Source organism: Callithrix jacchus, chromosome 7, assembly GCF_049354715.1.
Source record: "Callithrix jacchus isolate 240 chromosome 7, calJac240_pri, whole genome shotgun sequence".
NCBI lineage: Eukaryota > Metazoa > Chordata > Mammalia > Primates > Cebidae > Callithrix > Callithrix jacchus.
Window position 1 is genome coordinate 13128842 of NC_133508.1, and position 16712 is coordinate 13145553.

General features: G+C 49.6%; 1 protein-coding gene across 17 annotated transcripts in view; it reads left to right on the forward strand.

Moving 5' to 3' along the window:
* Nucleotides 1-16712, forward strand: part of LOC128928299 (uncharacterized) — a 204857-nt gene that overhangs the window by 177500 nt on the left and 10645 nt on the right. For 6 of the 17 annotated variants that reach the window (XM_078329473.1, XM_078329458.1, XM_078329472.1 and 3 more), the window contains 4 exons: nucleotides 2328-2450; nucleotides 12972-13127; nucleotides 15917-16102; nucleotides 16181-16278. In XM_078329473.1, the coding sequence (XP_078185599.1) occupies nucleotides 16070-16102; nucleotides 16181-16278 (131 nt within the window). In that variant the 5' untranslated portion in view covers nucleotides 2328-2450; nucleotides 12972-13127; nucleotides 15917-16069. Of the gene's footprint in view, nucleotides 1-2327; nucleotides 2451-8895; nucleotides 8990-12971; nucleotides 16279-16712 lie in introns of all 17 variants that reach the window. The other 11 variants (XM_078329463.1, XM_078329464.1, XM_078329466.1 and 8 more) reach the window with 5 other exon arrangements.

Consider the following 16712-nt stretch of genomic DNA (forward strand, 5'->3'; position numbering starts at 1 on the left):
CTTCATCACCAAGAATAAGAATCACTGTCAGGTTCGGCTTTTGGGAAAAAGACCACGCAGGAAGTAGGGATGAAGACACAGGCCCTGGTGTGGGCGATGGGGAGGGCAGAGCTGAGTGGGAGCTGGTGGGTCTGGCTTTGTTCTTGTCTCTGTGAGTGGCCCACTGTGCAGACCTGCCCCGCTCCTTCCCCATTGCATTGGACGGCTGCTCTTTCCTCCAGTGTTCAGACCCCAGGCCCTGGGTCAGATCAATGCCTTTTTCTCCTGCACCCCATCAGTCAGTAGATTTGCTTGGCGTCATCTTGAAAATGCATCCAGCAGCAAGGCCCTGGCTCACTCCTTCCTTCTGCTCCAGCCTCTCTCCACTTCCAGCCACAGGAGACCTGTGTGGGCAGAATCCATTGCACCCTCCTCTGCTCAGACCCACAGCGGCCCCATTTTCCTCAGTCTGAGCCAAAGGCCCCACAGTGGCCCACCTGGCCTGCCCTGAGCTGCCTCATTGCCTCCAGCCTCACCTTCCACTCATCTTCTTCTCCTTCCCATCTACTTCCTTCCCCATTCTCACACCTGCCTGATGTTCACACATCTCTACAGGCATCTGCTTTAGTTATTCCCTCTGCCTGGACCACCCTCACTCCAGAAGACCCTTGTCCCCTCCAGCACCCCCTGCAGTCAGGGCCACCTTCCTTACCATCATCCAGCAAGGACATGGCCCGCCCATTCCTCTCCTCCTAGCATCTTTCTTCCTTGGCCTGTTTTGGGTTTGTTTTTGCTCGTCCCCAGCACTTCCCACTTTCTAAAGGGCCCTGCAGGAAGCACCTGGCAGGGGCCAATGGCCTTTCTCTCCTCAGACTAGAAGCTCCACAGCAGCATGGGCCACTCCTTGTGGCAGACTCAGTATCTAGTTAGTGCTCGACATGCAGAAGGTGCTGGACCAGTGTTTGAGAGCTATGGAAGAAGGGAGGGAGGGGAAAGTGTAGGATAGAGGAAGGGAAGAAGGGAGGGATGGGGAGAAAGGAGGGAGGGGAGGAGTGAAAAGGAGGAAGGGAAGGAAAGATATAAAAGGGGAGGACAGAGGGAAGTAAAGAGTTGAAAGAGGAAGAGAAGGAATGAGGGAGGGAAGGAAGAAAGGGAGGAGAAAGGGAAAAAAGAGGGCAGAAAGCAAGGCAGGAGAGCAGAAGAAAGGAGTAGGGAAGAAAAGAAAGAAAGGGGGAGGGAGGAAGGGAGGGAGGGAGGGAAGGGGGATGGAGGGAAGGAACTTATATCCTTTCTAGGCCCAGCTGTCCTAATGTCCATCTGTCACTTAGCCAGCCTCCTGCATGGCTTCCTCTGGGCACAGTGACCCATGCCTGTAATCCCAGCACTTTGGGGGTTCGAAAAAGGTGTATCACCTGAGTTCAGAAGTTCGAAACCAGACTGGTCAACATGACAAAATGCCATCTCTCTTAAAAAATACAAAGATTACTTGAGCATCGTGGCAGGCACCTATAATCTCAGCTACTCCAGAATCTCAGTCAGGAGAATCACTTGAACCCAGGAGGCAGAGGTTACAGTGAGCTAAGATCACGCCACTGCACTCCTGGCTGGTAACAAAGCAAGACTCTATCTCAAAAAATAACAAAATACCTTCCGAGGCAGCTGCCTTCTGATGATGACCCTCTCCCAGTTAAGCACAGACCCCGAACTCCTGCCTGACCCTAAAGTGCCAGGTGATGCTGCCCATGCACTCCTCTGGCCACACTGAGTGTCCTCTGAGTCATGCTGCTCCCTCTGCCTAGGTATTTGCTGTCCCCTGTCTCAGAGCCTTCACTCCCTCTTCCAGGCTCCATCCCCTCATCCTCTGCCTGCCCAGCACCCACCTCCTGGTCATTTAACATGTAGCTCAGGTTGTAATCCCAGTACTTTTGGAGGCCAGGGGCAGAGGGTCACTGGAGCCCAAGAGCTTGAGGCCAGCCTGGGCAACAGAGTGAGACCCCACAACTCCACCAAAAATGTAAAAGGAAGAAAGAAAGATGTAGCTCAGGTATTACCCACCTCCAGGTAGCCTTCCTGATGGCATTATACCCAGGTGGGCTCAGGGGCAGCCTCTGTTCTCTGGGCATCAGAAGCCCCTCCCTGGGGCAGCGGTCCTGGGTCAGCTTCTGCAGGAGTCCAGGAACAGGATGATGGTGGATGGATCAGGACTGAGGGTCAGAGATGCAGAGAGGCAGACAGCTTTGGGATGCAGTTGGTGGGATCAGTGGGACTTGCTGCAGGGTGACTGTCAGGGTGCAGGGGAGAATTCCGGACCAGCCATGTCTTCATCTCTCTCTTCCTTCCAATCCCAGGAGAGAAAACGAGGCAGAAGGACTTGTGGGCCCGACTCACCAGCTCCATCCTCAGGAACTCGAGGACCATCAAGTTCCATGGCTGCGAGTGAGCCTTTCTGGACAGAGTTCTGTGCATCCGAGGTCAGGAGCTGCGCACCTTGTGGAACTCTGGTCTCCTTTTCTTTATGTCACTGGTGTCCTTCTAAGCATCTACATTTCTGGTCATGTCACTTTAGTCTCTATGCTGAGCAGGACTGGGGAAGGAGTGTGGGGCTCAGGAGGTGAGGTAGGTGGAGCCTCCCAGATTCCACCACCCTGTTCATCAAAACTCAGACATTCTGGATCCTGTTCTCTCAGGGTTCCTGCTGTCTTCTGCGTGAATGAATTAATCACATCACTTTGGTGAAGGTGACAGCAGCCGGTGAGGTCTGCTGTTCTGAGAGTTCCAGGCTTCCACTGATGTGGGGAGGAGGGTTCAGGTGCAGACAGGCTGCAGAGGTAGAATCCAGGGTCTGAGTGGCTTTCCTGCTGCTGGCCAGCAAATGTCCACAGCCACCCTGTCACTGACGTGATCCTTGTCCTGCCATTCTGTCATTTATTTCCGATGGCTGTCAGCACACTCTTCCTAAAACACAGCTTTCAGAAGAATTTAAACACGTTGATGCATAGGCCAGGCACAGTGACTCACGCCTGCCATCCCAGCTCTTTGGAAGGCTGAGGTGCCTTGAACCCGGTTGGTGGAGACTGCAGTGAGCCGAGATTGTGCCACTTCACTCCAGCCTGGGCGATGGAGTAAGACTTTGTGTCAAAAACAAATCAAATCTAAACAAAAAAAACACAAATGGGAACAACACCTAGGGCCCTCCCATGCTGCTCTCCCCAGGAGTCCCCAGGCTCAGCCCTCATGTCTATCACCTTCACAGAGAGGCCTTTCCTGACCACCTTCACCACCGCCTGAGCACCCCTGCTCATGCTAATGCACTCTAACCTGCACCTGATTTCTCTTTACTTTTTTATTGTTGAAGACAGAGTCTTGCTCTGTTCCCCAGGCTGGATTACAGTGATGCAATGTCGGCTCACTGCGACCTCCACCTCCCAAGTTCAAGCAATCCTCCCAACTCACCCTCCTGAGTAGTAGGATTACAGGCAGGTGCCACCATGCCTGGGTCATTTTTTTTGTACCTTTAGTAGAGATGGCATTTCACCGTGTTGGCCAGGCTGGTCTTGAACTCCTAACCTCAAGGGATCCATCCACCTCAGCCTCCCAAAGTGCTGGGATTACAGGTGGGAGCCACCGCTCCTGGCTGTACCCGCTTTAGTTTTTATTCTTCGTAGCGCTCTCCACCTGATGTGCTGTCTGTGTTAATGATTTGTTTATGGATCGCCTGTCTCTTTCCCCCTCATTAGAATGATGGATCCATTAAGAGAGCAGCAACTTTGTTTTGCTCATTGGTGTTTCCCCAGAGCCTGGAACCCTGCCGGGTATATAGTAACCAGGCAGTAGTTTTTCATAGAATGAATGGATGAATGTAAGAATGAATAAGTCGCTTGGTGCTGTGGCTCATACCTGTAATCCCAGCACTTTGGGAGGCCGAGGTGGGTGGATTGCTTGAGGTCAGTGGTTTGAGACCAGCCTGGACAACATGGTCAAACCCCATCTCTACTAAAAATAAAAAAAAGTTAGTTAGGAATAGTGATGCACACCTCTAATTTCAGCTATTCGAGAGGCTGAGACAGGAGAATTGCCTGCACCCAGGAGGTGAAGGTTACAGTGAGTCGAGATCATGTCACTGCACTGTAGCCTGGCAGAAAGAGACTGTCTTGGAAATAAATGAAAATAATTTTAAAAAAGAATGAATGAAAGACCAGAAGGCCTAGATAGAAGGAATAAGTTATAGTAATCAATAGTGCACAAGGGATATTACAGTGAATGAGAATTTATTTGAATATTTCAAGATAGCTAGAAGATAAGGATTTTCATGTTCCCAAAGCAAAAGATAAATATTTGAGGTGATGACTGTCTCAGTTACCCTGATTTGATTATTACATATTGTCTACAGCTGGGGTCCCCAACCCTCCTGGCCACAGATCAGTACCAGTCTGTAGCCTGTTTTTGTTTTTTTTTTTTTTTGAGACAGTCTCAGTCTGTGCAGCGGTGCGATCTCAGGTAAATGTAACCTCCACCTCCGAGGTTCAAGCAATTCTTCTGATTCAGCCTCCTGAGTAGCTGGGATTACAGGCATGTACCACCACACCTGGCTAATTCTTGTATTTTTAGTAGAGACAGGGTTCCACCATGTTGGCCAGGCTGGTCCCAAACTTATTGCTTCAGGTGATTTTCCCTCCTCATTCTCCCAAAGTGCTGGGATTACGAGTATGAGCCATTGCACCCGGGCTTTTTTTTTTTTTTTTTTTTTTTTGGACAGGGAGTTTTGCTCTAGTTGCCCAGGCTGAAATGCAGTGGCATGATCTTGACTCTCTGCAACCTCTGTCTCCCAGATTCAAGCGACTTTCCTGCCTCAGACTCCCAAGTAGCTGGGATTACAGGTATGAGCCACCATGCCAGGCTAACTTTTGTATTTCTGGTAGAGACAGGATGTCTCTATGTTGGTCAGGTTGGTCTCTAACTCCCAACCTCAGGTGATCCACCTGCCTCAGTCTCCCAATGTGCTGACATTACAGGCGTGAGCCACTGTGCCCATCTCACCTGTTAGGAACTGGACAGGCAGCACAGCAGGTGAGCAGTGGGTGGGCTAGCGAGGCTTTATCTGTGTTCACAGCCACTCCTTATTGCTGGCATCACCACCTGAGCTCCACCTTCTGTCAGATCGGTGGCGTTTTTAGAGTGTCATAGGAATGCAAACCCTACTGTAAGCAGCACATGTGAGGGAGCTGGACTGCGTGCTCCTTATGAGAATCAAGTGCCTATTTATCTGTCACTGACTCCGGTCACCCCCAGAAGGGACCATCTAGTTTCAGGAAAACAAGCTCAGGGCTCCCACTGATTCTACGTTACAGTGAGTTGTGTAAATATTTCATTATATATTACAATGTAGTAATAACAAGTAGGTTGGGCACAGTGACTCATGCCTGTTATCCTAGCACTTTGGGAGGCTGAAGCAGGTGGATCACCTGATGTCGGGGGTTCAAGACCAGCCTGGCCAACATGGTGAAACACCGTCTCTGCTAAAGGTACAAAAACTGGCATGGTGGCAGGAACCTGCCATCCCAGCTACTTGGGAGGTGAGGCAGGAGAATTGCTTGAACCCAGGAGCAGAGGTTGCAGTGAGCCACAATCGTAGCATTTTGGAAGGCTGAAGTATGCAGATCACTGGTGAAGTCAGCAGTTCGAGACCACCCTGGCTCACTGGTGAAATCCCACCTGTAATAAAAATACAAAAATTAGCTGGGTGTGGTGATAGGAGCCTATAAGCTGAGTTACTAGGGAGGCTGAGGCAAAAGAGTTGCTTGAACCCAGGAGGTGGAGGTTGCAGTGAGCCGAGATCATGACCCTGCACTCCAGCCTGGACAATATAGGAAGATTCTATTTTAAAAGAAAAAAAGGCAAGCCAGTTACAGTGGCTTATACCTATATTCCCAGAACTTTGGGAGGCCAAGGTGGAAAGATCACTTGAGGCTAGGAGTTCCAGGTAAACCTGGGCAACATAGCAGGACCCCATCTCTACAAAACATTTTTTAAACATTAGGCACAGTGGCATATGCCTGTAGTCTCAGCTACTCAGAAGGCTGAGGCAAGAGGATTGCTGGAGCCCAGGAAATGGAGGCTGCCGTGAGCCATGCTTGTGCCACTGCACTCCAGCCTGGTGACAGAGTGAGACCCTGTCTCTCAAAAAAAAAAAGAATTCAGAGTAGAGAAAGGTATGAATTGTTAGTTCAAGCATGCCACGTCCCACATTTCCTTCAGAAGTGTTGACGCACACCCCAAGAACTCTGCATTCATTTCCCAGTGCTGGCTTAACAAAGTACTCTAAACTGTGTGGCTTCAACCACAGAGATTTATTCTCACAGTTCTAGAGGCCAGGAGTCTGAAATCAGGGATTTTTTTATTGTTTATTTTTTCTGTGAAGGCTGTGAGGGAGGGTCTGTCCCATGTCTTGCTCATGGATTCTCAGAGCCTCCAGAGTCCTTGGCTTGTAGGTGGTCTTCTGTCTCTGTCTTGACATTGTCTTTTCTTTTTAGGTGTCTTTATCCCCACATCCCCTTTTTATAAGGACACCAGGCACACGAGATTAGGATTCACCCTCATTACCTCAGCTTATCTCGATCACATGTGAAGAGACTATTTCCAAATAAGGTTGCATCCATAGACCCTGCGGTGTAGGGCTTTAGCGTCTTTCGGGGAGACACAGGACAACACATAAGCTATAGATTTGCATATATTTTTAGTTTGAGTTTCTGGGTTTTATTTTTTCTTTTTTGCATCAGGTGGGCAGATCACCTGAAGTCATCAGTTCGAGACCAGCTTATGATGATACCGTAACAAGTTTTGAGGAGGGCACATATCATAAAATAGCCTGATAACCCAATCGTCATGCTTAGGTTATAGTTTTTTAATTTTAGTTTTTCTTGAGGCAGGGTCTTGCTGCATCACTCAGGCTGGAGGGCAGTGGTGCAATCATTGCTCACTGCAGCCTCAACCTCCTGGACTCCAGCGATCTTCCCACCTCAGCCTCCCAAAGGGCTAGGGTTATAGGAATGAGCCACAACCCCCAGCTGTTTCCTATTTTTTTGTTTGTACATTGTTCATTATACTCAAAAACACACCTTTGCTACTGGGCATGCTGGCTTATGTGTGTAATCCTCAGCACTATGGGAGGCTGAGGCAGGTGGATCGCTTGAGGTCAGGAGTTCAAGACCAACCTGGCCAATGTGGTGTTAATGGCTTCTCTACTGAAAATACAAAAATGAGCTGGATGTGGTGGTGCATACCTGTAATCCCAGTGACTCGGGAAGATTAGGCAGGAGAACCACTTGAACCCTGGAAACGGAGGTTGCATTGAGCCAGGTTCATACTACTGCACTCCAGACTGGGTGGCAGAGTGAGACTCTGACTCAAGGAAAAAAAAACGAAATATACATACATACACACACACACACACTTAATACACATACACACACATGTACACACACCTTGGCAATCTTTTTATGTATCAGCATTCACTGGTACAATGTAAACTCTATGGTAGATCTTATTTAGATTAATACAATTCAAATACTATTAAGTTCTACAACTAAAAAAAAATAGGCCATGCATTTAAATGATTCAAAGTTCAAAAACTCTTAAGAGTATAGAACTGAGTCTCACATATGGCAGCCCGTGGCATATGTGTTTATTGAAATCTAAGTGAGGCCGAATTTGGTGGCTCATGCCTGTAATCCCAGCATTTTGGGAGGCCGAGTCCGGTGGCTCACCTGAGGTCAGGAGTTTGAGAGCAGCCTGACCAACATGGTGAAACCCCAACTCTACTAAAAACACAAAAAGTAACAGGATGTGGTGGTGAGCCCCTATAACCCTATCTACTTGGGAAGCTGAGGCAGGAGAACTGCTTGAACCTGGGGGACAAAGGTTGCGGTTAGCCAAAATCATGCAACTTCACTCCAGCCTAGGCAACGAAGCGAGACTCCATTTTAAAAAAGAAAAAAAAAATCTAAATAAATTAACATTAAAGAAAATGAAGGATTTGGTTCTTTGGCTGCGTGGGCCACATTTCAAGTGCTCCACAGCTGCACATGGCCGGGAAACATGGTCTTTATTGAAAAAAGTTCTATTGGTTGGTGTTGGTGCAGCCTTAAAGCCGCTCTCCCACTTCTCCTCGAAGCCAACCGCTGTTAGGGTTCCTTTGGTGATTCTTTCCGAGATTATCTTTGCACACAATCAGCACGTGGAGTTAATATATCCACCTAAAAAAATCAGCGTCTCCCGTGTAGTGTGAATGACCACATGATAGTCCATGGAATGGAATGTATTCAGCTAGTTTCATAATGAAGTGCTCCTGAGTTTTTCCCAGGTTTCCTGCTATAATTATTCTGTCGTGAGCACCATTCTCTCACAGAGTAAATTCTTAACAGTGGAATTCCCTGGCCACAAGGTTTATGTGTTTATCTCATTTCTTTTCTACTTTTTTTTCTTTTCTTTCTCTCCCTCCCTCTATTCCCTCTTTTTTCCTCTTCCTAATTTTTTTCCCTTTCCCCCTGCTCTTCCCCCCCTTTTCTCTCTCTTCCACTTTTCTCTTTCTTCTACAAGGTCTTCTATTTAATGGCATGATCCTAAATCACTGCAGCCTTGAACCCCTGGGCCCAAGCGATCCTCTTACCTCAGTCTCCCAAGTAGCAGGGACTAAGACCTGTGCCCCCATGCCTTTCTATTTTTTTATTTTCTTTTTTGTGGAGATGGGTCTTACTATGTTGTCCAGGCTCATTTTCATCTTAGTAGGTGCTTTTCAAGAGATCTTACCAAAAGGTACTGGGATAGAACTTAGTCACTTGAAGCCCTTGTCCTTATGTTGAAATTTTGTGTCTGCCTCCTCCATCCTGGGAAGATTTAAAACTTCTATCCCCTTTTCAGGCAGATCAGTGACTTCAGAAAGTGTACGAATGTTGTGAGGCAAGGCGGAAGGATCACATGAAATCAGGAATTTGGGACCAGGCTGGCCAAGAAGGTGAAACCCTGTCTCTACCAAAAATACAAAACTTAACTGAGTGTGGTGGTGCACGCCTCTAGGCCCAGGTTCTCAGGAGGCTGAGGCAGGTGAATTGCTTGAATCTGGAAAGTGGAGGTTGCAGTGAGTCGAGATCGTGCCACTGCACTCCAGCCAGGTACAAATAGCAGCTTTAGACTTGATCCCACCAGGCATGACCACTGGGCACGTTCAGCAGTGGATCACCGATTCTGCCTCAGTTTCCAGTGTCTTCTCAGGGGCCTGGAGTGGAGCGTCTGAAACCGGGCTGGATGTCTTGCTGCATAAATACTCTCTCCACTTCCACCTGTGCCATCAGCCTGGGTGAAGACTCATGTCAGGGGAGAGCCATCTTCCGCCTACAGCCCCACCTGTCTGATGGCTGAGACTTCTGCCTCATTTTCAGAACTCCCAGGGGCCCTTGAACGTCTTGTTATTTGCTATATGTGCAAGTACAGATTGCCTGTGCCTCCCCTCAGACCTTCCTGCCGCTCCCTATAGAGCTGTCTGAAGCCTGGAAATGTTTATTTGCCTTTGGAGAAATTCTACTTCCATCTGCCCCAGACTCATCAAAAGTACAGTAACTGCCATCACTCTAACTTTCTGGAGCCTGTTCCAGCAGACAGGAGGGCTCTTCAAGTCCTTTTTGTAACCCCATTTAAGATAAGGAAACTGAGGCAAATGAGTTCATGAATTCAAAGTGCCAGAGCTTGGGTTCAACCTCGAATCCCTGGGCCCAGGGGTTCGAGGTTTGGGTTCAACCTTAAAGTTTATGGGATTTAAGGTTGGTGTGGGAACTGTTCTGTTTGGCACCCCCTCCCCGTGTGGGTCAAGGTTGTGTCCTGGGTTGCTTGCAGAGCCCCAGTTTATGCCTGCTGACCTGACGCATTTGTAACTAGTGTTGTCTTTAACTGCAAAATGTTGTGGTTTGGGAGAGAAATTCTGTGCTCACCCTGTTCACCTGCACCCTGAGGAAGCTCTGATGCCACCACGCAGCCTCTGATACACACTGGAGAAAGCCGGCACTAGGATGTGCCTGTCAGCAGGAAGAGCTGCAAGCATCTACACCCACATGTAGACATATTTGTACACATACATTCATATACACACATCCATATATATACATGTCTTTATATACATCCACACACACGTCTGTATACCCACACATTCTTACACATGTCTACATATAGACACCTTCATGTACACATTACTGTACACACACATCCATATCCACACATTCATACACACATCTCTGTATTTCGGTATATCTGTATGCATACATGTCTACACACATCCATGTACAGATAAATCTGTTCACAGATGCACACACATTTGTACACACACATCTGCACACACGTCAGTGGGGATCAGGAAAACAGCATTAAGTAGTGAGGGTCTGGTAATAGTATTGTTTTGACACATTTTGAGTGAACTGACTAGCTAGTGGCTATCAGAGTGGTGTGTGGGGTGTGTCTGCAAGTTGGCAGGGCCATCAAATGTGGTATTTGTAGTTGCTTGTGGCTTTTCTAGAGGATCTTTCATGTGGAGCCTTGGAGTATAGTGAGCTGTTCCTACGGCCCATCTGCCAGTGTCTGCACCAGTGACCAACAAAGTTCTGGCTTCACGGGCCTCAAAGACTTTGGATTGCACAGTAAGAAACACTAGTGTGCCATCATTGGACGTGTCTGGTCACCACATGGAGATCCGTTGCCAGCGGTGGGATGGGAGCCGGGAGAGCCAGGAGTATGTTGCAGTCAGACAGGCTCAATAACCAGGGCTGGAGCTGGTGTGCAGCGGAGGTGGCAGTTGGGGTTGACTCTAGTCACATTCCATAGCAATGGTCGACTGAGTTCCTGAAGGATTCATCGAGGGGTTGTCAAGGAGAGAAGAGGAGTCTTCTGTGTTTATGTCTGAGTTTATAACACAGGTTTCTAATTTTGAGAAATCCTGAGTTTAAAAAAATTGGGGAAGGCCTGGGCATAGTGGTTCACACCTGTAATCTCAGCACTTTGGGTGGCCAAGGCGGGCGGATCACTTGGGCTCAGGAGTTTGAGACCAGCCTTGCCAACATGGTAAAACCCCATCTCTACTAAAAATACAAAAATTAGTTGGGCACTGTGATGTGCATCTGTCATCCCAGCTACTTGAAAGGCTGAGGTGGGAGAATCATTTGAACCCAGGAGGCGAAAGTTGCAGTGGACCTGGATCCTGCCACTGCACTCCAGCCTGGGTGACAGAGTGAGACTCCATCTCAAGAAAAATTAAAAATTGGGGAAGAATTGGCATAGAAAGCCATTAGCTGGGCTATCTTTTGCCCTCTCTCTGGTCCCAGCTTGTGTGATCATGGCTGGGCTTGCTGGCCAAGCCTGTCATTCCAGATGACACTAAGGCCTTTTCAGGGCTAGAGAGACCTGCAGCCACCCATGGTTGGCAAGGCTGAGTGGTTCTAGGCACAGCTGGAAATGAAACTGGTGATGGGGGCAGCCCTATCATCTTTACAGGGAACCTCACGCAGCAGGTGGGCAGCAAGCTGGCCTCTCCGCATGGCTGAGCCATCTGCTGAGTGACAAGGCCCATGTGACAGGTAGGAGATGAAGCTCCTTGTGCTCTGTCTCCTTTGTGACCAGGCTAGGCTGTGGGCCAAAAGCCTCCTGATGGTCTTTATCGCCCCAGCCTCTCAATATCAACATCTCATCTAAGGACAGATGCAGGCTCAGTGTGAGCCCCCAGAACTTCCCAAAAATTCCAACTGTCCCCACAAACCTTAAAATAGCAGATTTTGGGTTGTTCTTATTCTCACCCATGATAAGAAACGTATGTAACATTTTGACCTAAAATACACGGGGCATTTAAAACACACAGGCTGAGCAGATGCTGGCACTGTGCCAGAGCTAGAATGGTGACACCAGGGTGTGCCGCTTATGTGTTCTGAAAGATTTTAAGGTAAGGACAGGAGCTGGGGCTGGGGGCACTTGGAGCGGTGGCTGTTGACCACCTCATGTGGGTGTTTGGGAGTCGTAACAGCTGGCCCATTTCCACCTGTGTGTTCTAAATGACCTTCAGTGTTGCAGAAGCAGAAGCTTCAGAAGGTGAAATTTACCCAACGACCCATGATGTGTGGTTAATTCTTTTGTCATCTGACCTATTTGATTTTGTTTCATTCTACTTTTTTTGAGACAGAGTCTCACAGTATTGCTCAGACTGGATGCAATGGTGCAATCTTGGCTCACCGCAGCCTCTGACTCCTGGGTTCAAGCAATTCTCCTGCCTCAGCCTCCTGAGTAGCTGGGATTACAGGTGCCTTCCACCCCTGGTTATTTATTTGTTTGTTTGTATTTTTGTAGAGAGAGGGTTTTACTATGTTGGCCAGGCTGGTCTGAAACTCCTGACCTCAGGAAATCTGCCTGCCTTGGCCTCCCAAAGTGCTTGGATTACAGGAATGAGCCACTGTGCCCGGCTTTATTCTACTTTATCCTTGGGCCAACCATAGTCTCACACCTATAATCGCAGAACTTTGGGAAGCCAAGGCAAGAGAATTGCTTGAGCCCAGGAGTTCAAGACCAGCCTGGGAAACATACTGAGACCCCTGTTTCTACAGAAAAAAGAAATGTGTGTGTGTGTGTGTGTGTGTGTGTGTGTGTGTGTGTGTATATATATATATATATATATATATATGCGTGCGCGCGCACACACACACACGTTAGCCAAGATGGTGGCACATGTCTGTAGTACCAGCTACTTGGGAGGCTGAGGTGAAACGATTGATTGTGCCTTGGAGGTCAAGGCTGCAGTGAGCCATGATCAGGCCTGTCTGTGGGCTGTTATGCCGGGCACAGGTATTGACTCTTCAAGGAACCCCCAACCCCAAGGCCCCTGGGGTATTCCTGAGTCTTCTTTTTGCCTGGGGCTGGGGGTGTTTGTCCCTGGGGGCTGACCCTTTCACCTGCCTGCTCTGTCCCTGCAGCACTGATGTAAAGGATGGAGGAAGATGGACGATGGGTGGCTGCCCTGAATGCCGAGCTGTTCATGCCAGGGCTGGCAGGACTGTGTGCCCTTGGCCTGCTGCAGCAGTGGGGCCGGCTGTGGACCAACTCCCTGAGGATCCAGTACAGCCTCCTGGGTAAGGCACTGCATGCCTGGCTGTGGGGCAGTTGGAGGTGGCAGGGCCTGCCCTGGTTCCTGTGGTTGTGGCTCTGTGAGCTAAGATATGCTGTCACCACAGGATTTTCCATTAGTCATTCTGTGGGCTCTGAGTAGGACTTAGTACCTGCTCATTAAAAAAAAAAAAAAGCAAAAAGGTGTGTCTGTTGAGGGAACATTCATCCATCTCTTAAGACCTCCCAATGGACAGGTTTTAATGGAGTGACAGGTGAAGCAGACCGCAGAGCCGGGAGAAGACAGCTGAGGTCAGGCTGGGCTTGACCCTCCTCCTCTTGGAGCCCTGGTGGAGGGCTGCCTGGCAGAGGAGGGCCGGGATCCCTTGATTGATCCTCATAGCTCAGGCAAAGCAGCCAGTGCACCAGTGCAGCACTGGCGAGAGGCTGCAGACAGAGAGTGGCTCAGACGGTGCCTACAGGCTGGAGCTGGGCCGCATGCTCCACTGCACACAGATCCTGGCCTTCAGCCACAAGGTGGGTGCCCAGGCCAGCTGGGATGTCCAGAGAGAGCACCAGAGTCTGGCAAGTGGTGATCTGAGTACCCTGAGCTCATCCCCAAATAGATGAACTTGCTCCCAATAGCATGGCCATGTAGGAATGAATCCAGGGCTGGCACTTCAGCTTCAGTCTTATGTCTATTCATCCAGGGTTGCTTCAGCCCAGGAGGCAGAGGTTGCAATGAGTCAAGAATGTGCCACTGTACTCCAGCTTGGGCAACAGAGTGAGATATTATCTCTAAAATAAATAAAAAGTTAAAAAAAAAAAAAGTCCAGTTGTAGTGGCTCACGCTTGTAATTCCAGCACTTTGGGAGGCTGAGGCGGGCAGATCACGAGGTCAGGAGTTCAAGACCAGCCTGGCCAACATGGTGAAACCCTATCTCTACTAAAAATATAAAAATTAGCCAGGCCTAGTTGTGGGTGTCTGTAATCCCACCTTCTCTGGAGGCTGAGGCTGAGGCTGAGGCTGGAGAATCACTTGAATTGGAGGCGAGCTGTGGGAAGCACTGGGACAAGAGCAGCAACAAGAGACATCTTCGTGTCAGCCAAACCTTCAAGAATGACTCAGGGGCCCATCCTGAGTAATCACTTCATGGAGGTAAGCCTGGTTACTGCAGCAGAGCCATGCCCTGTGTCCAGCTCGGTGCTCTGTGCCCACCAGATGGTGGGAGCTAGGGAACCCCTCATGGCCCTCTGGCTGTGGCTGTAAGGATGCAGGGAGCTGAAACTCAGCCTTGATGACTCTCCCTTTTGTATCCCCAGGGGTAAAAAACCCTTGTCACAGTGCCAAGGACTAAAGGGAGGACTTGGAAAACACAGATTTCCAACCGTAAAAATGCATTTTTGAAACAGCAGTTCGTTTTTAGTTTTTCCCAGAGTGGGGGTTATTTTGCTGAATTAGGAACGATGGTGTGCTCAGTAGCTGAACCGGTGGTGATTCTTATACAGCATGCACTTAACCTTGTACATTTTTTTTTTCCTTTTCTCATCCAGTCATGCAAATGGCGGTGGTTTACTTTTTTTGAGGTGGAGTCTCACTGTGTCACCAGACTGGAGCATAGTGGCATGATCTCGGTTCAATGCAACCTCTGCCTCCCATATTCAAGTGATTCTCCTGCCTCAGCCTCCCAAGTAGCTGGGACTACAAGCATGCACCACAATACCTGGCTCATTTTTGTGTTTTTAGTAGAGATAGGGTTTCACCATCTTGGCCAGAATGGTCTTGATCTCTTGACCTCGTGATCTGGCCGCCTCAGCCTCCCCAAGTGCTGGGATTATAAGTGTGAGCCACTGTGCCTGACCCAACCTTCTTTCTTTCATGGGCTTCTGTCTTATTCTTACAAGGTCTCCCAGCTAATATCCCTTATGCCTCCTGCCTCAGTTTCTTCAGTCTTCTGCCTGCTTTCTTTTGAGTGTACAGCCTTGTTTCTGTGAAGCTCACTGCCACAGGGTCTCTTTCTGGTTCCATGATGAGCTTTTTGTGGCTGTGTGGTCGTTAAACACTCACAGCGGCTGCCCCAACTACCCTCCTGGCAGGACTAGGAACTTCTGACCTCTCCACCATCTGGGGCTAAGACCTTGCCCAATGCCAGGGTGGGCGTCCCTCTGACTAGCTGTTGAATATCACCTCCACAGCCTCTCTGCTGCCCCAGAGTCCCATGGCCACCCACAAAGTAGTGAATTTGAAAGAGTGCTCCAGGACTCTGCACACTGTGCTGTTTGCGGCTGTCATTGACTACAGTGAGAGGAGGCAGGAGTGTTGGCACAGGGAAGGGGGCCAGGGCGGAGTCCAGGGTGAACCAGGGCTAGCACCTAGTGTCCTCTCCCAGTCCCTGCACCTTCACAGGGGACGTATTTGGCTGTCCCAGCACTATGTCACCCAGGGTGTTCGGTGGGGCTGCCTAATTAGCAGGTGCTGCTTGGCTCAGAGCACACTGTCAGACTTCTAGGAGGCAAGCAGGGGTCTGGCATAAACCACATTTGTATAAACAGTTCAGGTGCAGAGCACCTCGTATCACTTCTAGGATTGGTGGGAACCCTCCCCCGATCCAAGTTCCCAGACAAGCTATGAGCAGGCCACGCAGAGGCAGCTCGGGTCTGCTGTGACAACTCACTCGCAATCTCCAGTGCCTGCTGCTCTATTCCTTTTCCTCCACTCCCCCCATCATAATCCCAGGAAGAGGCCCTATCTCCTTGAGGCCTAGGCTGGGCCTCTGAGCTGCCTAGGGGCCTCATGGTGGGTGTTGGCTGCCAGTTGCAGGGCCCCTGGACTGAAGGACTCCTATCTGGAATTGGTGCTGTGGCCCCTGAAGAAGGTGTGGCGGGAGCGGGAAGAGGAGGCCATGTGGTGGCTACAGGCCTGGGTGCCCGGATCCCAGGCAACCAGGATCCCAGGCCCATCAGGGTGATGCTGGGGGCTGTGAAAGGCACCCTGGAGCTGGTGAGTGAGAGCAAGGATGGGGCGTGGCTGGCAGTTGAGGACAACAGAGACAGCTTTCACTGTCCTTTCCCTTTCTAGGTGGCCCACCAGATGCTGTCCTGGGCTGAGGCCACATTCTCACGGACACTGAAGAGGCTCTGCAAACCCCTGCTGGACCTGTATGGCCTCATAGCCAGGTAACGCTGGGTTGGGAGTGTTGCATCCAGCGTTCCTGCCATGTATCAGGTGCAATGCTGATGCTTTGATACGCTCTGACTCACTGACTACTTTGACCGCCCTACACAGAGGCTTCTTCACTCCCCATTTTACAGGAGAGGAAGCTGGGGTTTCTTCCTCACTCCAGAGACCTCCTGAGCACAGTCCCAGTGTAGGCAGGATTTTAGGAGCTGCTGCGGAGGAGTGCAGTGGGCAAGGCTGATTCCTGCCTTCAGAAAGCTCAGTTTTACTCACAGACAGACACAAAGCCCAAGAAATCATCTACAGCAGAGTGTGCACAGCTCCCTGCAGAGAGCCTGAGAGTCACCTCTTACGCAGGCCATTCCGCTCTGTCACATTTCCTTGCTTTTGCTTTGCAATCAACTTTTTTTTTTTGAGATGGAGTCTTGTCTCA